The sequence below is a fragment of the Zonotrichia leucophrys genome, chromosome 1 (genome assembly GCF_028769735.1).
Source record: "Zonotrichia leucophrys gambelii isolate GWCS_2022_RI chromosome 1, RI_Zleu_2.0, whole genome shotgun sequence".
Classification (NCBI taxonomy): Eukaryota; Metazoa; Chordata; class Aves; order Passeriformes; family Passerellidae; genus Zonotrichia; species Zonotrichia leucophrys.
This window is the reverse complement of record NC_088169.1, coordinates 88,484,346-88,502,639: the sequence shown is the minus strand read 5'-3', so window position 1 is coordinate 88,502,639 and position 18,294 is coordinate 88,484,346. Positions and strand designations below refer to the sequence as shown.

General features: G+C 37.8%; 1 protein-coding gene across 3 annotated transcripts in view; it reads left to right on the top strand.

The window, feature by feature from the left end:
* The window catches only part of DCBLD2 (discoidin, CUB and LCCL domain containing 2), a 42,232-nt gene that overhangs the window by 4,176 nt on the left and 19,762 nt on the right, over positions 1 to 18,294 (top strand). The window contains exons 2-5 of one of the 3 annotated variants that reach the window (XM_064721344.1): positions 6,298 to 6,345; positions 12,890 to 13,117; positions 16,823 to 16,960; positions 18,122 to 18,173. In XM_064721344.1, coding sequence (XP_064577414.1) covers positions 16,849 to 16,960; positions 18,122 to 18,173 — 164 coding nt within the window. In that variant the 5' untranslated portion in view covers positions 6,298 to 6,345; positions 12,890 to 13,117; positions 16,823 to 16,848. Of the gene's footprint in view, positions 1 to 14; positions 55 to 6,297; positions 6,346 to 12,889; positions 13,118 to 16,822; positions 16,961 to 18,121; positions 18,174 to 18,294 lie in introns of those variants that run through there. The other 2 variants (XM_064721353.1, XM_064721339.1) reach the window with 2 other exon arrangements.

Sequence of the window (18,294 nt, the reverse complement as noted above, 5' to 3'; positions counted from 1 at the left end):
CCTGCTATGCCAGGGGCTGATGAGAGTTCCAGCTGCTGGGGCAGCCCATTGCAGGTGTGTCTTTTTCTGCTGCAGAGAGCTCTGGGCATGTGAATACAAAGCACTGCGACACAGCTGTCTGTCACATGAGCAATTGCCAAGTGCTGCCAAGCACACAAGTGCCAGTTTCTATTCTTGCTAAATTAGATTGGGTGGTGTCTCACTACTCTTTGTATCTGTTGTCCTTGGCTGGGCTCATCTGGAAGAAAGGGAGTCACAGCCAAACCCAAAAGGAATTATTTTGATTAAAAAGACCCTCAGATCTTTGCATGACAGATTTATTGTCCCTCAAATTAACATCAGATTAAGTGTTTTATGAGGAGGAGGGCAGTGCTCTAATGAACTGTTTTGCTTTTTTAATGGGACAGTTTTACTTAAGAGTGCAAAATGTTTTGAAGATGCAGTTGTGCAGTCTGAGGATTCAGGGATTGGTACCATTTAGGCAGGACTGCTGACCCAAATCCCTTTCATCCCTGTGTTGAGAAGTATGGAAGAATTTTTTCAAGACCAGGGCTCAAAGTTACAGTAGGCTTTTTCAGGTTTTCTGATGCTCTTTTTTAACTTCCCAGCATTGCACTTAGAAGATGGATTTAGAGAGGAGGAACAGTGCTGTAAAGAATTTTGTGGGGGAATGCACTTCCTGAAGGGAAGTAAGCCGGTACTGGAAGTATAGACCTAACAAGAGTGGATATTCTTTGCTCTTGAAAACAAGAATCTCAGTAACATTATTTTTCCCCCCTCCAGTTAATGAGCCTTATTTGAAGTGAGTGTGGGAATCTGGTGGGCAAAACGTGCACCCATGTGTTCTGCAGAGCATCTTTTTTGGGAGGGTGCCTCTCAGTACTGGCTTGGTTCAGCCCAGCTCATCTGGAAGCCTGTTGAGGTCATGCTAGCCTAGTTACTGTAAAGAATGCAGGAATCACCCTTTTGTGTAAGTACCCTTTGTAGCTCTCATGCTCAGGAGAACGTTCTGCAGTTTGGATATAAGCAGTATAGTGCATGTTGATTTTATATATATAACTATATGTCTGTGGCTATAAAAATCGAGCATCTGAGCTGGTGTTAAAAAAGCAGTGTAAGTGTTCTTTCAGAAGCTTGTATGCTGTTACTGTGTGCATCTCAAGCCAGTGACCTTCTAGCAAATTATTTTCCTGCTACTGGATGGAGATGTTCAGCTTTCAAGGTTTTCAGGAGTGTTTTCTTACGTTATTAATATAACAGAAAAATAAATATCTTGTTTCTCTGCAGTTCTGCCAGCCTGCTTTATGCTGTGGGAAATGATGCATTAGGTTTTTAATGCGATCACTGCTGCTCTGTGTAGTTTAAGTCATCAACTGGTTAAGGGCTGCCTTGAATGCATCAGCTTTTTTATATGTCAGATAGCAGTTCAAATGCAATCCTTGTTGGAATTGCTGCTCTGCATATTGTGAAATGTTTCTATATTGGTTATTTTATTCATATTTTGAAAGGCTTTAAAAAAACCTGTTGTTTGTCACCCCCTCTTTTATAACTGCACCCTGTGCTTTGGGAAAACCTGGAATTTGTTTTGTAATCAAAGTATTTCCTTCCCTCCTGCATTTTCTGACTGAGTTGCTGTTAGATTAATTTCTCTAAATCAAGTATTATGGAACATTCAGCATCCTTTCATTTAAAACAGTGTAGTTGAAACCACTGTCCAAGCACAGAGTGTGGATTTGTTACTAAACTGAAGTTCGGAGAGGTGGAGAGGGAGAGCAGAAATAATACTGATGTAGAAGGCCATGTGGTAACTTAGTATTAAGACAGAATTTTTAGTCCTGGGATTTTTTAATACAGAATGGTGGATTGTTATCTGTGAAGCTTGTTCATTAATGCAGTAATGAAATACCAAATTTTGCTAAACAGCATCCTTTGCCATCCATTACTGGAGGCAAACAGCTTGAGTTGTGCTATTTGTAGTCGGTTTGAGCTTGTTGCTTTATAACTGAACAATTTTTATTTGAAACAAAAAATATACCTGAAAATTTGATAGTGACTTGACCTTTGGACCACAGAATAAGACAGATTTTGAAAATGGTTTCTGGTTGATGCATTTTTTTTGTCTAGTGCATGCAAAAAAATCAAAAACCTGAACACCAGCCCTTGAATGGGTAAAAAGCGTTTAACCTATGCTTTCTTTTCTAGCATGTAACTTCTGGTGTTTCCCTGCATGCCCTCTTAGTTTCATTTGGTGAAGAGTTGAAAGAGGATAACATTTCTCTATGGTTACTAACTCTGCAAAAATTAAATTAAAGCAGATATTTGTACTTGTTTAGATATCCCACTATTTCAATCAATTGGATCATGGAATTGTAACACAGTCAGTTGGTACTGCTTATGGCATTTGCATGCTTCCTGTTGGCATTTCTTCAAAATCTCTGTGTTTGGAGTTTTCGCTTCTGTTTGGGTTATATGCTTTTTTTCTCTGTCAATATCAAAATAAAAATAATTTTCATTGAGTTAGCAGTCTGTACGGTTGAACCAGCACAACTGGTAGATACTGGTGAAGCTCAGTGATTAGTTGTCTCTTTGATTTTGGTGTGTTTAGTTGCATCCTGAAAATCAAACATATAAATGTTCATCTTTGCAGTAAGTGACAACTCATATTTTGTTGCAAGTTTGCGGTGAGACTGATTTGAGGTGACCTCTCTAGCTATAAAACAACTGGAATATGTTTGCAGTAGCAATGTGAAATGCAAGTCCACGAACCATTAGAAGTGCAAGGATTCTTAGCAGCCTTTGGCAGTTGCTTCTAAAAAAGTACATTCTTTAGAAGAAAAAGGATTGCTGGAAGCAGAAAATGTGTAAACGAGGGCTGACTATGTACATGTCAGGCATGCTTGTGTTTGGTGTTTGCTGATGTGAGGAAGATGCATTGGCCTGGTCCCTGTCTCTCTACAAGAGATGTTGTGCATTGTGATTCAGGTAATCATTATTTCCCTACAGTTAATTGACTGCTGATATTAATATAAATATATATATACTCTGTTATATTCTCTATCTTAAGATATATGTAAGTATACTCTGTTCTCAATACCTTACTAAAAATGCTAACTTCTGTCCTGTGAGTATCCCAACGCCTCTTGCTTTTGAGTGGTGTCACAACTGAGGTCCCAGTTCTGCACCACGGCTGCGATGGTTGTGTACATTGCTATCACATTAGTCAATGTTGTGGAAGCCAAACCAAGTTGGTGAGCTCAAACCAAGTTGGTGAGCTCAGTTGTGTCATTCCTAGCAATACCAGTAGATGTGTTTTTAAGAATGTCTTAGAAGCAGATAGGGTGGGGATGGGGGGTTGTTTTTGTATTTTATTTGTTTTCTTCTCCAGGTGTTTAAAGCATGGTAGCTTTAGAAATAGTTAAAAAGTCTTTTTTAGGATGCATTTGCTCAAGTCTGAAAACTTTCTGGAAAGAAATTTTATGCAACTTCCTGAATTCCCCTTAGTTAGAATAGTGACTAGCCAAATTTAAGTATTCAAGGTGTACAAACTTTCAAGGCCCTTTCTGTGCTTCAGTACATTATGAAACCATCATTGTGCAAAATTACTTATAAATTAGGATCACACAGGCTCAAACTTGATGCTTTTTTCTTTTTGAAAGTGTCTAGAGATTTTTTATTTGTGTAGTTCTTCAATGCTTCTTTTTCCTTTTTAATATTTCTCTGGCATTTTCTTTATGCCATAGTTTCTCTTTCATTGGCAAAAATGTATTACTTTTGGTAATTATAGTATTAAAGAAAAAAAAACAAAGGTTTTTTATTTTCTATGTGGGAATATTTGATTCTGTTAACATTTTTCATTGTTCAGTAAAAGTTTTAAATTAGTGTATAATGTTTTAACATTCTTCATTATGTAAAAACCCAATTCAACAAATCACAGGGGACTGCCTTATTAACCACATTCCATAGATCATGCATCATTTATGGGCTGAAAAGTGGAAATAAAATCAATGGTCAGACAATCTATATGCTTTATTGAGCACTCCCTTTTCCACTTCACTTCTTCACTAGTTAATCCCCCCTCTAAATCTCCCTCCCAGATGTTCAAGTTTTCTAAATATACTTTTAGCTCAAGGAAGAGGTTTTATTATCTAGGATTGGAATATTCCATCAGAATGACAATTCTTTCCAGCTACTCATCTTTGGCTTGTCAGTCTTGCAGGAATTTGATGGATTGTGCATGAGGTCACGTGGATTCTCTTTTAAATTTTTTCCCCCAAAATGGTTTTACTGATAGAACCACTTGTTTAAAGCAACTCCTCTCATTTTCTTGTTTCCTTACTTTAATTGCTGTCAGAGGTAATAATATGAGGTATCTTTGTGAATACTGCTAATGGTGGAAAAGGGAACTTGAAAAGCTTGACATGCTTCTGAGAATGGTTGTGAGCAGATAGTTCTTCTGTCATGGTTTCTAAACAGGAGAATGGTGTAAACACTTCCCAGAGTGATGCTGTCAGTCATCACACTAGTACTGTTTATTGTGACCTGGCATTTAATCAAGATTTGTGTATACATATTCTGTAAAATTATTCCAGATGTGCAAGAGGATAATTAATTTTCATCCCTAAGTACCCTTCTCTCCTCCTCTTCAGCGATCCGTTTGTGATTTTCCTAAACTTAGATCGGGCCATCATAAGACCTCAAATGTTGCTTAACTGCAAAGAGGAAATCTTTTCAGGTCTCTTAATTGCAAATTCTTGCAGTTTGGGGTAGAAGGAGTACCTGTTTCAGTGCCAGTTGCTGCTCTCGATGTTGAAGGATAACAATGAACCGTTTTAGCAGTTGTGTCACATCTCTCTTTAGTTTTACCCTGATATAAAATTAAAAATGCAAAAATAGAATGTGTAAAGTGTTTTAATTAGACTTGGCAAGACAAGCCACTTGTATAGCTATTTGCATGTAAACATGGAGGTTTTTCTGGAGAGAAACCTTACAGGAATGAGGCAGGTGGAAGATCCTCAGGATCTTGAGTGGAAAGAAGAATTAGTGGTGCAGTTTTGCATGGTTACTCCTCAGAGTTCAGAGCTTTAGCCTCTGAAAGGATAGTGCACTACAGAGCTATAGCATGTATGCTGAGTATGTTGTGCATGTATGGTTGCCTTCAGGACCACACAGGGTTTCACAGCTGGCAGCTGCTGCATCTTCAGCAGGACTGTAGCCAGTTAAAGCCCATATCTGGTTATTTTAACTTGGCTCCAGAATGGTTAAAATATGAAGAAAAACATCTTGCCTTGTTCAATGTGGTGCAAAGAAGCCACTGGTGCTCAGTTTTTCTTTTGCAAATCTGTGAGTTTTGTGATAAACCAAGAAGCCTTAAACCAAACTGTCTGTTAAATTCTATTTTATGGCAATTGTGTACAGGTGTCAAAATACATCTCATTATCACAAGGGTAGAAAGAGGAATGCATTAAATTGAATGTTTTTGAACACTTTTGTACTAAGTCTAGTGATGATCAGTTTTTGTCTTTTTCCTAAATATATTTGAAAATTTAAAATAAAGCGTTTCGATTACTTTATATCTTCATTTTTAAAGAGATGTTTTTAAAGAGAAGTTCTCCAGTCCTCCTACACTAAGCATCATTTCCTTCTTGCTAGGAAGAAGGTACAGCAAAGCTGATGGAGAAGTATAAAGTTCACAGACACTTTTTACTGACTGAGTTTTCACATACTGACCTCCTGCATGCTCTCACTATACTTTTTATGATAAACTTGGCACTTAAAAATTCAAATTTACTGCTATCTCCTAGTTCATAATCTTGTTAATCAGTAATACATAATGCTTATTTTATTGGTTGTATTCATAGAGGGTCAGAAGTGCGGCAACATCTTTGTTTTAATGGAATATCTACAGGGCAAAATTAGGAATGAAGTGCCTTTTAGAACAGATTGTGTATTAAACTTTATGATGCTAGAATGAAGCCAAGTAATTCAAAATGGGGAAACTCCAAATAGTCCCCGCTGTAATTTTGAAATTAGATTAGAAAATGAATGTTAGAAATCAAGATGATACTGTATGCCCCCTACACCAGGAGGAGCTGCTGGTGCACAGATGTGGATTGGGACTGTTTCATCAGTTGGATGACAACCTTTAAAGAGGATTAGAAATATATATAAAGTCTCTCTTCTTGGTGCAGCTGTGGGGTGCAAATAATGGCAACCGTGTTCTGAGGTTTTCAGTGACAACTGCGTTTTCAGATTTTTTTTGTTTGTTTGTTTGGTTTTTTTGTTTGTTTGTTTGTTCAGGTACCCAAACCAGGAGCTTCCTCCCTGACAACTTCTGTTGATTCCAAGGTACCAAAAGCTATTCTTACCTGTGGCTGCTGCTGTTTCTTCTCTCTCCTTACCTTGCATTCCCTGCGTTGCTCAGGCTCCACTGGCTTCTAGGCGATGCCCATCCTTGACCCAGGAAAGGGCAGCTGGGATGGGAACCTGGGCTGAGAACTGGGCTGCAGCCCAACAGGGGTACAGTGAGCACTAGCAGAGAGTGGGGCAGGGGAGGGGCAGCTGCTCCTGAGAGGTGAGATGGTGCTGCCATTTATGAACTGGAAAAGGAAGTAGGAGGTGTTGAGTGTAGTGTTAATTTAGCGTGTGAATTATTAGTATGATTGGACAATATTTTTGCCTCGTAGTTGAATTATGTGAGGCTTGTGAAATTTCATGTGGTCCTAGTGTGGGGAGGAGTTTGAAGAAGTTCCAGAAGGTTTGAAGCCCATCCTGACCATGACCATTGCTTATTGTCACAGTGTTTTTTGCATGACCGTCTGTGTGTTATTTTTCATTTATTCATAATCTGTTTCTGTTTTGTAGCACTTAAAGCACTGAAGCACAGCAGTGTTTATTTTTAAGAACGTGTTGGTGCAGATAGTAAAGTAAATGCTGTGTCTTGGGAAGTGGGCAACCTGCATGTGCCAGCCAAACAAAGACACAGAGCATGAGTTGTCATTGTGAATCAGCCTAGCCAGCAAATCAGAGGGGCTTCTGCATCATGTACCACTGAGCACACAGTCCTCCTACAGATTTCTCATGTAAATCACTTTTTGCTGTGCCTAGCCTGTCCTTGTAGCCTCCTTTTGCCAGCATACTATTTAAGCAAGTCATACCTGTCCCTGGGATCTTACTCACATAGTTTCCATGGCATCAGTAAGTGAAAGTCTTGCAGCACAGTCTTGCACAGCTGATGTCCCTACTGTTCTTTTAGTAGTTGTCAGTTTAGTTAGTACAGCACAGGAAACACATATCTTACCTGCTCTGACAACTTAATAATTTTAGATCATTATTTTAAAATGGTATCATATTTTGGATGCTAAATTTAGGATTCCTAAGTGTTACTCTTTTGTGTAAAATTCGGGGGCTGAAAGCTAAGACTGGAGTTCCAGAGAGGATGATTGTAAAGGTGGTTGTACAGATTAAAATAATAAAGTGCTAATTATCACTAGCCCAGCACGTGGCCTGTATTGTAAATAAAAACAGTAAAATTTTGTTGTAATGACATATTAAATTTTGTACTTTTGCTGTAAAAACAAGAATCAGCCTCTGTCTCCTCTCACCCTCTCCTGTCACCCCACTGAGCTGCCAACATTTTAAAAAACAAAATGCTTACTGTGCTTTTGTCCTGTTTCTGCCTTTTCCCATAATTTCATTAACTGTCTAAGGGTGCCCTACAGCAGATAAATCAATCCAAGCTGGGGGAGTAATAATTCCACCTGTCGTCCACTTCTTGCCCTGCCATTGGCAGTGGCACCAAGAGCTGCCTCAGAGAGCTGGGTTGATGCAACCCAGCACTGTGTGGTGGCAGTGGGCTGGGGGACATTCTGCAGCCAGCTTGTTCTTCGAGCCAGTGCACCACTCTGGTGTGACTGCTCTTCTCAGGGTTGGGATGGTTTCTACCTCTCTGGTTGGTGTTCAAGATTGTTTAAAATGCAAGCATGGGTTGTCAATGCTGATGAAAGAAGCAGTTGCTGGTGTTCCCCTACTGTCCTACCCCTCTGTCAAGGAAGGCACTGCTGCATATGCATACTCAAATAAATTTGGGGAGTGCTCTCGGTTAAAACCAACAGCTATTTTTATGCCAAGTCCCTGCTCTGGTTGGTCATGTGGTTTCGTAAATGTTTGCCTCCAGTACCAGGAAGGGTGTGAGAACGTGTGGCCAAAAGTGAGAGGTAGACAAGGCTTGCTTTTGTCTGTGGCTGTGCTAATTTAAAGTGCTTTCAAGTGTTTATTGAGCTGTGGCCTTGCTTGTGACAGTGTGGGCTATTTTATGTTGTGAAACGTCTGTAATGGAATGAAATTACCAAACCAGTGTGTTACCGAGGAAAGCAAATGGCATTAAGATCAAAGTGGACTGTGTGCTTCCTGGCTTGGTAAGAAAATTAATTCTGACAGTGGAACAGATTGCTTCCTGAAAAACATCACTCTGTGGAATTTGGTGGAAACAGCAGTGAGTTTGGAGGATGCAAATAAGGGCATTTGAAAGTACTTGAAAAAGCTATTTAGACTTTGATGTCTCTGTGATTCAATTCCTCAGTGTTTCTTATTCATGGAACTCTTTTGTCTCTGTGTAAACTTTCTTGCCCACATTGAGAAAAGCAAAAAGCATGTGCGTGTCTTTTAGTGGTATGCTGAGAAAAAGTAAGGAAATGCAGAGCACAGGAGCTGAACAGAACAGGGGAAATTATAGTAATGCATTGAATCAGAAAGAGTTGTGTATTTGAAGTTAAAATGAATGTTTTAAAATACCCTTTTTTGCTTACATGGCTCTTACAGATTTGGTTCTACCTTTGTTTAGTTAAACTTTCAATTACATCCAATATTTAGTCTCAAACATACAGAAAATAATAGCTTATATATGTAAAATCTTCTCAGGAAACCCTCTGGTTAAATTGAGTCTGTTCAAAAGCTAGTGCAATGTGTTAAAATTGAGATTGGTGTTTTGATATGCATCGGCTATTCTTTATAGGTTATAATATTGAACTGTCTAATGTCTTTATCATTCACTCTTCTCCAAGTAAAGAAAGGAAAAGTATTCACTGGTCTAAAAAATTATTTTAAACATGTTTTGATAGTGAGAAGAAGTTTAATGGTCACTAATAGCGACTGTTCTCCAGGAGGAAAAGCTCTGGTTGACTTCCACAACTAAAGAGTATAGTTAATTTTTTTTGGGTGGGTATTAATAACTTAGCACCCACTCCTGCATGTTCAGTATTCTTTCATTTTATTAAATTCCACATTTTCTTCAACTATCAAAATCCTTAGGATTTGTTATGTTTGTGTTGGTCTGACTCCTGTGTTTTGTTGATGTAAAGAACTTGGCTCTAAGAAATTGTTTTCAACCACTGGCATGTTGCATCAGACATCAGTGTGCCATGGCCCAGGGCTCATATGAGCTCTGTCAGGAGGGTCCATCCAGGCTGCATTCAGAGGTGCCTGGAGAACAGATGGATCCTTCTCCTGATGGCAGCAGTCTGCCTTCCTCTGCCAGCTGCTTAAGAGATGTCCATGTTTCTAACACAAGTTTTGGTGACGAGCTGAATTTTTCCTTTTTGCTGTGAACTTGGTCCCCGGGACATGTGAGATTGGATGCACATCTACAGCCCCTCCACATGTCAGGTGTGATGTGTGCACACCGTGCACACAGTGACCTGGTGCTCCCACAAAGGACTTAATCTATCCTGCAAGTGTGGGAGGCCTGTTGTGTGACAGAGAACTCTGAAAGAAAGCAGGAGACCTGTTCAGGTGTGTACTGACAACACAGGTTGTCAGCCCATCCAGGAATAATTGAGAAGGGGATTGATGTCTGTCTTCTGTGTGTTCTTAGGTATTCTACTCTCACAGGTTAACAGAAGCAAAAGATTCTGTGGCGCTTCATGACTTGCAAATGAATGAAGTGGCTACTGTCCTGTATGCTGCCATAGTGAAAAGAATTGCACTTTTTCTTGGAGAAATTGCTGAGTATTGCAGATTGCTCCCTTGAAGCTGGTTGTGTGTGTGTGTCTCTGGAATTCATCAGTGATGTATAAAGAAGTGTGGTAGAAATGATGAAGCGCCACGTTACACAGAGAGGCTCAAGAACTGTCCTTTTATAGTACCAATACAGCAGGATGTGGGTTCACGAATCTGCAAGTTTCACTGGAATTGTGCTTTTTAAAATTTTCCAAATAGCTTGTGTGTGATGCTGCTGCCCTTGGCAGACTGTATATGCCATGGTAATCTTCAGATTCTTCAGACATGAAGTGTCTGGCATTTCTAACCTAAGTGAAATACAATAAAAAGATTTAAAGTGTCCATTCAGAGTAAGCTACTTTAAAAAATCTGCTTTATAGCAAGATGCTGCAGTTCAGCACAACTGTTGTTCCTTTCCCTGATTTTCTGGTATGATTGGACAGCAGATTCTTTAATATGCATAGAGGAGTATTTTTTCTTTCATGTTTTTAAGAAAGCCTGCCACAAAAGGGAGGTTTGAGATTGATGTTTCCATTAAATTGTGTGAAGGAAATCAGAAAGTTTTTCTCTCTAGCCATGGGTAACAATACATTGTTCCAAACTACAAGACGTAATGTTGTCATTTTTTTATTGATGTGTCTTTAAAAGAAAAGTCACAATTTTTAAAACTTTAAATATTTTATTTGCATTTTCTCACCTAAATGTGTTTTGGAGTTCTTTTGCTTTTCTCATCAGAAAGCTGTGTACTGTTCATCATGAACATTTAAGAAATACTATTTGTGTGGTGACTGCATTGCAATAACAGGCCTATTGAGATGAGAAATAATTAACTTCTATGCATTATAGTTCATGCAAGGATTTTTATTTCTCTTAAAATGCATTCAGAACAGTGTATTTGCCCATACAGGTGAATGCTAGTATGATTTCATATTCAGAAGGCCACTGTGTCAGTGTATTTACACAGTATTTTCAATCTGTGAATGAATAAGCAATTGCTTACCCCATCACAGGAAAGGAAAAGGACAGAACTGGTTAACAGCTCATTGCTTTTGTTTAGGACATAGCCTAAAACTGACTGCTGCTTGTGTTGATAATTATTTTTATATCTGCAGTATAAAGAGTTTTGAAATGCTAATTCCATGTATCACCATGAATGTATTTGTTGATTTTTGTTGTTTATGTAAAAAAATTCCATGCACTTTATAGTGTGTGTATTTGCTTGTGAAAAGCCATTTTACTAGAAAAGGAGTCTTTTATTGTTAAGTGTTAGCGTATTAAGACTAATTAGAAATCTGACATTTGAATACATGGTAGCCTATAAACCAAGGCCATACAGACTCTGCATGATAAAGCTTTCAGTTTTCTTTGGTTTATAACATGCCTTTTGAAAGAAACCAGGATTATAGTGATATATAAAACATGCGGTGTAGGTTATCTCTTTGTAATGTTGAACAATGGTGTCTTGTGTTAGAAAAACTCTAACTTAGAAAAGTAATTGATCAGCTGTCATCCAAATAGAAATCATAGTTGCCATGAGATAGAACAAAGTGTTTTAAAGCAAATTGCATTATTGAAAATATGGCTGAAGAACAGCTTCACAAATACAAGTTTTGATTTTACTAAGCAGATATTCCAGTTAACTTTTCCAAGTATGTATAATTTTCATTCCAGACTGCTAGCAAGATAAACAGCTGCAGTTTACATCTGCATCCATTTATGATTCTGTGTATACTACCAGTACTTTAGCTTTTGTAACCTGCAGCTATCTTTCAATGTGCTCAGATTATAAGGAGAATAGTTTTTGTTAGCAAAAATTAGTTGTGTTTGCAAATAGATTAATCAGACCTAATTAACTTAATCACAGGGGTTTGTTTTTTCCACATTGCTTCAGTGCATTGGACTTAGTTTTCCACTCAGCCTTACATGTAATACATTTAAGAATTTTGAAATTTAGTTAAATTTCTTAAGTGTATGTACAGTTTTTGGACCTAAAGCTCAGCTTACCTTTTCATATTCAGTAGAGGAACTACATGTATTATTGTGTAATATTAAACACTTAACTGTCACAACAAATTTCTGTCAATAGGAATCATGCTGAGCATTGTGAACATTACTCTAAGAACATTCACATTTCTAAACCAGCACAGAAATTGCTCCTTTTGTGCTACATACCGGGTGAAATGCATGTCTAGCTGTTGAGTAATAGAATTTATCAGTTTGCTCTTTATAATTTAGTGTTGACAATACACAATTTGTGATATTGTTTTCCATTTGTTAAATTAGTTTTAGTACTGTTATTGGTGTTTAATACTCAAATATTAGGTAGAAGGCTCCAGGTTGGAGTCACAGGAAAATTCAAAAAAATTGAGTGTGTTCTCGAAATAGGACTGAATTGCAGGATTAAAATAGTGGTACAGTAAAAAACAACATATTTGCAGTTTGGTAGTAGTCAGAGCTTTATTTAATATGCTGTATTTTATTTGCTGTCCAATGGCTTTGTACTTCTTTTTCATAGTGTTGTGAGTACAGTAACTCAGAAAAACCAATGTGCTCTTGTTTTATTGTCAAGTTTCTGTGTCCTTTTCAGCACCTGTTTCCTTCTGTACTGAGGTGTTGAGGAAATACAAAATAGCAGGAACACTTCCTTTACTGTCCATGCTGTTTTGTAAGTCATTATGGATCACTTTCTATCTCATTGAGGATGTTGTAGCAGTTCTCTGGTTGCCTGTGATGATAAGCTAAGCAAAAGGCAATGGTAGTTGAGTGGTATTTGTCACCATTGCTGTGTCATTTGCGGGTGAGTTACCTTGGAGTTTTCTCACAATGTGGTTTGCATGGTGTGGTATGAGGCTTTGAAGATGAACATGGGAGCTGATTTCTGTCTGTTCTTTCCTAGGTGATGGGTGTGGACATACTGTGCTGGGCCCTGAGAGCGGGACCCTGGCCTCCATAAACTACCCCCAGACCTCTCCCAATAGCACTGTGTGTGAGTGGGAAATCCGTGTGAAGCCTGGGCAGCGAGTTCAGCTCAAGTTTGGTGATTTTGATATTGATGACTCCGATTCCTGTCATTCCAGTTACCTGAGAGTTCATAATGGCATTGGCCCCAACAGGACAGAAATAGGTAGGAGCTTTAATTGTCAGTATTTGAGAACTATTGTCTTGTAGAGAACTCAGGTGTATTTTGTTACTTTTGTTACTTTTTAACACCAGCTGCATCATAAATGCAACACAGATCCTGTAATAATCTTAGATTCTTGAGATTCTCAAAGGAAGCTCCACTGCAATGTGGGTTTTTTTTTCTCTTGACATTTCCTAGTAGATTGCAAAGTTCTTGTAAACAGTGAAGAGGGAACTGTAAAACTAGAAGCATCTTAATTAAAAAAAAAGGTGCAAATATCTATCTGTCTGTCTGTCTGTCTATCTATCTATCTATCTATCTATCTATCTTTATCTTACCTGAAAGGTCTTTCTTTTTAAATGGATTTACTCCAATTTGAGCTGTTTATCTTGGTGGTGTTAAAGGATGACAGGCTTCAAAAGGCATATAGTCCCAAATATCCTCCATCCTCTGATAATGTTTTTCGTTTTCTTCGGGATAATTTCACCACTAGAAGTCTGGGTTTTTTTTTTTTCAAATAGCGTGATGTTCTCATCTACATCAAGATGTATGTAGGGTGTTTAGACCCTAACAGTTACTTTGCATAAAACTGAAAATGAATTGTCATTCTTCTTTTTCTAAAATTAGCTATTATGCAGATGAACTTTATTTTCTTTCCTAAAGCTTTAATTTGGAGAGGGAGAAAAAGGTTTACTTCACTGAGACTGTTTTTGTGCAAATCAAATGCTGATCCCAGTAAATTGAGTCTTTTTCTAAAGAGGCTAGTGGAGTGTTAGGTTTATTAACCCTCTTTTCCGACTGTTACCTAGGTAAGTGTGTGTGAAAATAAGTATGTGTTTGGAGCTGGTGAGCCAGATTTGGTCTAAAATAGGAAACACTGAAAACCTTAAATGGCAAGGAATATCAAGTTCTGATAAGTCTATTACTTTTACAAGGGACTTAAGGGGTTCAAGTAAATTCCTGCTTTATTTGTTTCCCTTGCTTTTCAGCTGTGGCCTATTCGTGGAGCAGCGCAGCATGTTGGGAAATGTGTGTGTTCTGCTCTTAATTTATTAAGTCAAAGGACAGTGATGTTAACAGTGGCAAATGCAGATGAGGCAAGATTTGGGGTGTTTTTTTAATGTTTGAAGCAACAGACACTGGAGAGATTAAACAGTGACTTGAATTTTCTTGGGAAAATTCTGGACTTATCCTAAGTTTTTCCATTCAAGACTGTTGACATGGTCTACCATTAAAATACTTGTTTTACGTAAAATCTGAAATTCGGTCATACCTTTTTTAACCCAAAATGACTTAAAAGTTGGCTGGTTAGATTAAAAAATAAATTGTTAGTGGGTTCATTGATAAACAGAGAGGGTTTCTAATGAAACTTTTAAGGGCTAGTGCTTATTCCAAGCCTGTTGAGTATTTATAAAGAAATAAAAAGAAGATTCAAATGCTCAGTGTTGGGTTTGTCTCTAGTGTGAGATCTAGAGGAGTTTGTGAGATTTCAGTACAGTCAAATCACTGTGCATCTGCAGTCAGATGTACTTATTTAAGACATGAGAGTTTCCTCTCGTGCTGTATTGTAGCTATACAAAAGCACTCGGGATCCTTCAATGCGTAAGCACAGACAAAATAGCAATATTACATCTTCTGCACACACCTTCTGACAAAGGTGTTGCTGTCGTCATGCTTTGTCCATTCCTAGTGCTTGCTTTTTAAAAGATTGTAAAAAATCAGGCAAGAGGCCAGGGAAGAGTTAGAAAAATGATTTGTAGTCTCAAAAGTATGCCGTGCTATGAATCATGAAGAGCATCACTCTACAGTTTTTCAAAGGCTGTATGTCCATGGGGCAAGCAGCACTGGAGAGTTTATCCAAGCTGGATTTAAATGGCTTGCATTGTGTATTTGCCTGAAGAAGGGGTTTTAAGAGGAGTCTCATGATGGTCACTAATGTAACAAGATCCAGTGGCTGGAAACAAAACTTTAAAAGAAAGTTTTTTGTTTTTTTATTAGAAGATACCCTTGCTTTGTTAAAAAAAATCTGACTGAGCAACATCTAGAAAGCTCTGAATAATGACAGGAATTTGTATTTTAACTTTTAAATTTTTAAAAATTATTTTGATAGTGTTTGGGAGGGCAGTTCACTTTTTAAAGGAAATTGCCATACATCTTCTATTTATTTTGTATTATATTTGTTAAGAACTATTCCGGGAGGACTCTGTTACTCCACTTCCTCTACATTAGTATAGTAATTTGCCTTTATTTGAGGAAGGAGTCTTGCCTCTTTTTTTGCTATTTCTGCTATATGATAACATACTTATTATGAGGAAAGCAAGTGGAATGATGAGCTGAAACAGAGGCAGTGTCATTTACTGCTGGTGATTATCCACTTCGCTTATCCACTGCAGAATCTTAAATAGGGTTATAGATGGTTTCTACAATATCGAATGATCATGGTAGCCTGTAGAACAGAAGATTATTTTTTCTAAACAAGTTAATTGACTGGTCAGTATCTTTACTAAAGCTTCTAGTTAGTAGGACTGTAGAATTCCATATTGACTGGGGCGTGTTTAACAGCCATTCATCCATTAATGTGGTATCAATTCTAGAACTTCATAGGGCAAATACTGTCAATATCTGTGGACTCCAGCGGTTGAAATGGTTTTATTTTTGTTCATTTTTTATGACAAGAGAAGCACCCAGGTACAGAACCTTTGTTATGTATTGTCTCAGGCAGATCCCCGACCAGGGAGTAACGTGCATTGACTCCATGATTGCAGAAGGCTGAACAAATGCTTTATTAAGCTATACTATATTATACTACATACTACACTAATACTATACTATACTAAAGAAAAACCTGTGACCCTTACAGACAGTCACGACACAGCTTTGACCTAACTGGTCAGTCAATCCAAAACACCATCACCAGTGTCCAATTAATAAATCCCTTTTGGTAAACAATCTCCATAACACATTCCCCATGTGCCATACAACAGATGCAGCAAGTGAAAATAAGAACTATTTTTCTTCTTTGTCTGAGCTTTCTCACAGACTTTCAGCTTCCCAGGAAAATCCTGGGAGAGAGAATTATGTCTCTCTCTGTTCAAAGAATGTGTGAATACCACAGTTAGGTTTTTTAGGTGTGACAAAATCGAAAGTGAGCTAACTGGTAATTTATGTTGATGGTGCTTACCTGTGATATGATATATGTATGATACTGCTGAAATGCAGTGAGTTGTGCCTGCTGCTGTCCAGAATTAGGGAAAGTATGTGACAGAAGCCATGGAGGAGTCTATGAGGAGGAAATGCTTCAGCAGCTTTGGGAAAAGGAGGACTTTTTTCTCATTTGCTTTGATAGATGCTTCTCATTGTCCTAACTTGATCCTTTTCCTTGTGAGATTCCTCATGTTCTTTGAAGCTCTGAGTGTGGAGGTTATGCATGGCTAGAGATGAATGGGACAAGGTCACATTTATCTGCAGATATTGGGGTATGCCAGACCTTTGACAGTGACAAAACAAATGTGGAATGCACAGTCTGCCATTTGCTTTAAATGACTACTAAGCATTATTTAGTATCATTCTCATGTATTTGCTTTTGAATATACACCAGAAGTAATGTGAGCCTACACTGCAGATGAAATAAGAGGCTGGAAATTGCATAAGATGCCTATTACATGTGTTGTTTTGGGTCAATATTTGTTCTCCTCCTTCTCTCCACAGGAAAATACTGTGGATTTGGCTTTCAAATGGTTGGTTTAATTACTTCAAAAAGTAATGAAATCACAGTACAGTTCATGAGTGGAATTCACACTTCTGGACGTGGATTTCTTGCAGCTTATTCAACCACTGGCAAATTAGGTATTTATGATTATTCGGTGATTTTTCTCTGCTGGCAGAATTAGAGCTGTCTAGTAAAAACAGAACCAGTTCATTTACTCCCACATTCTTACAAATTAACTTCTAAAAATTTAGTACATTCTTCATGATACCTCTGTGTAGGAAATTTGACTGCCTACCTAAAAGTTGCTGTAGTTCTAAAGAAATGTTAAAAAAGCTTACCTTGAATAGCAGAGGAAAAATGTCAGTTGTCTGTTATAAATGAAAGGACTGCTTCAGATTCAGGACAAAAATGCATTTTTTCAGATAGTAGTCAAGGTGGCAGATAGCTTACAAGTTTTCTTATCAAACTGTATATATTTTACACAGACTAACCTCGTGGAAATTTTTATTTCAGTAGCAGCATCCTGTAATCCTTTAACTTTCATGTCATAATCTGTGGACTTAATTTTTTGTCTTTTTCTTGGGTTTTTTCCCCCTGGTTTTGGTTCTTCTAAGCCTCTGAAAGAGGCTGCTGCATTTGTTTTGCATCTCCTCCCACTCATTGTAAAGGTGAGTGATAACACGTGGTCTGCAAGGAAATGAAGGAGCAGCAACAACTGCCTCAGGAGGCAAAAAACCCTATCTGGAAGTTATTTTAAAAAGAGCAGATAAAGAGTCTCAGTTTTTAATTTTGTAGAGTATTTGATGCTTTCCTCTCTGTATTTTGGACTGTATGTTGATACACAGCAGACAAAACCAAGAAATTTGTGGTATCAGTCATGAATGCCAGTAACACAGCATTCTAACATTTGTTCTCTATGGTGCTTGTGTTCAGCACTGCAGAACCATTAAATGGTGAAAACACAGGCCTCTTTATCTTATTAATTTAATTTTATGAAAAGAACATATGTTTCTGTTTCAGATTTGTCTCTGAAATATAGCTATAAATTAAAATTAAGCTACACAGAAAATGAATTTTGTAGTAGTCATAGTCTCAGTAGATTTCCCAGTTACTCAGACAATTAGCAAGGTTCTACTGTGATACAAAATCTGTTGCAAGAAAATTTAGTAGGAATGTGTTTTTTCATTCTGAGACTTTGTTAAGCCTCAGAGGCTCAAATGTATGTATTCGTGCAGTTTAAAAAGCATATTCAACCTTTTGTCTTTTTCACCCTTTTGACTTACATTTTTTCTTTCCAGACTTAATTACCTGTTTAGACAATGCAAGTCACTTTTCCGACCCAGAATTCAAGTAAGACTGATTTTTACCTTTTTTCCTCCCAGTCTCTTTAATGAAGTAATTTAAGTGTTTCTACTTTGCTTTGTCACATATTCTGATGCAGCTTGAAAATTGGCCATCCAGAGAACTTGAG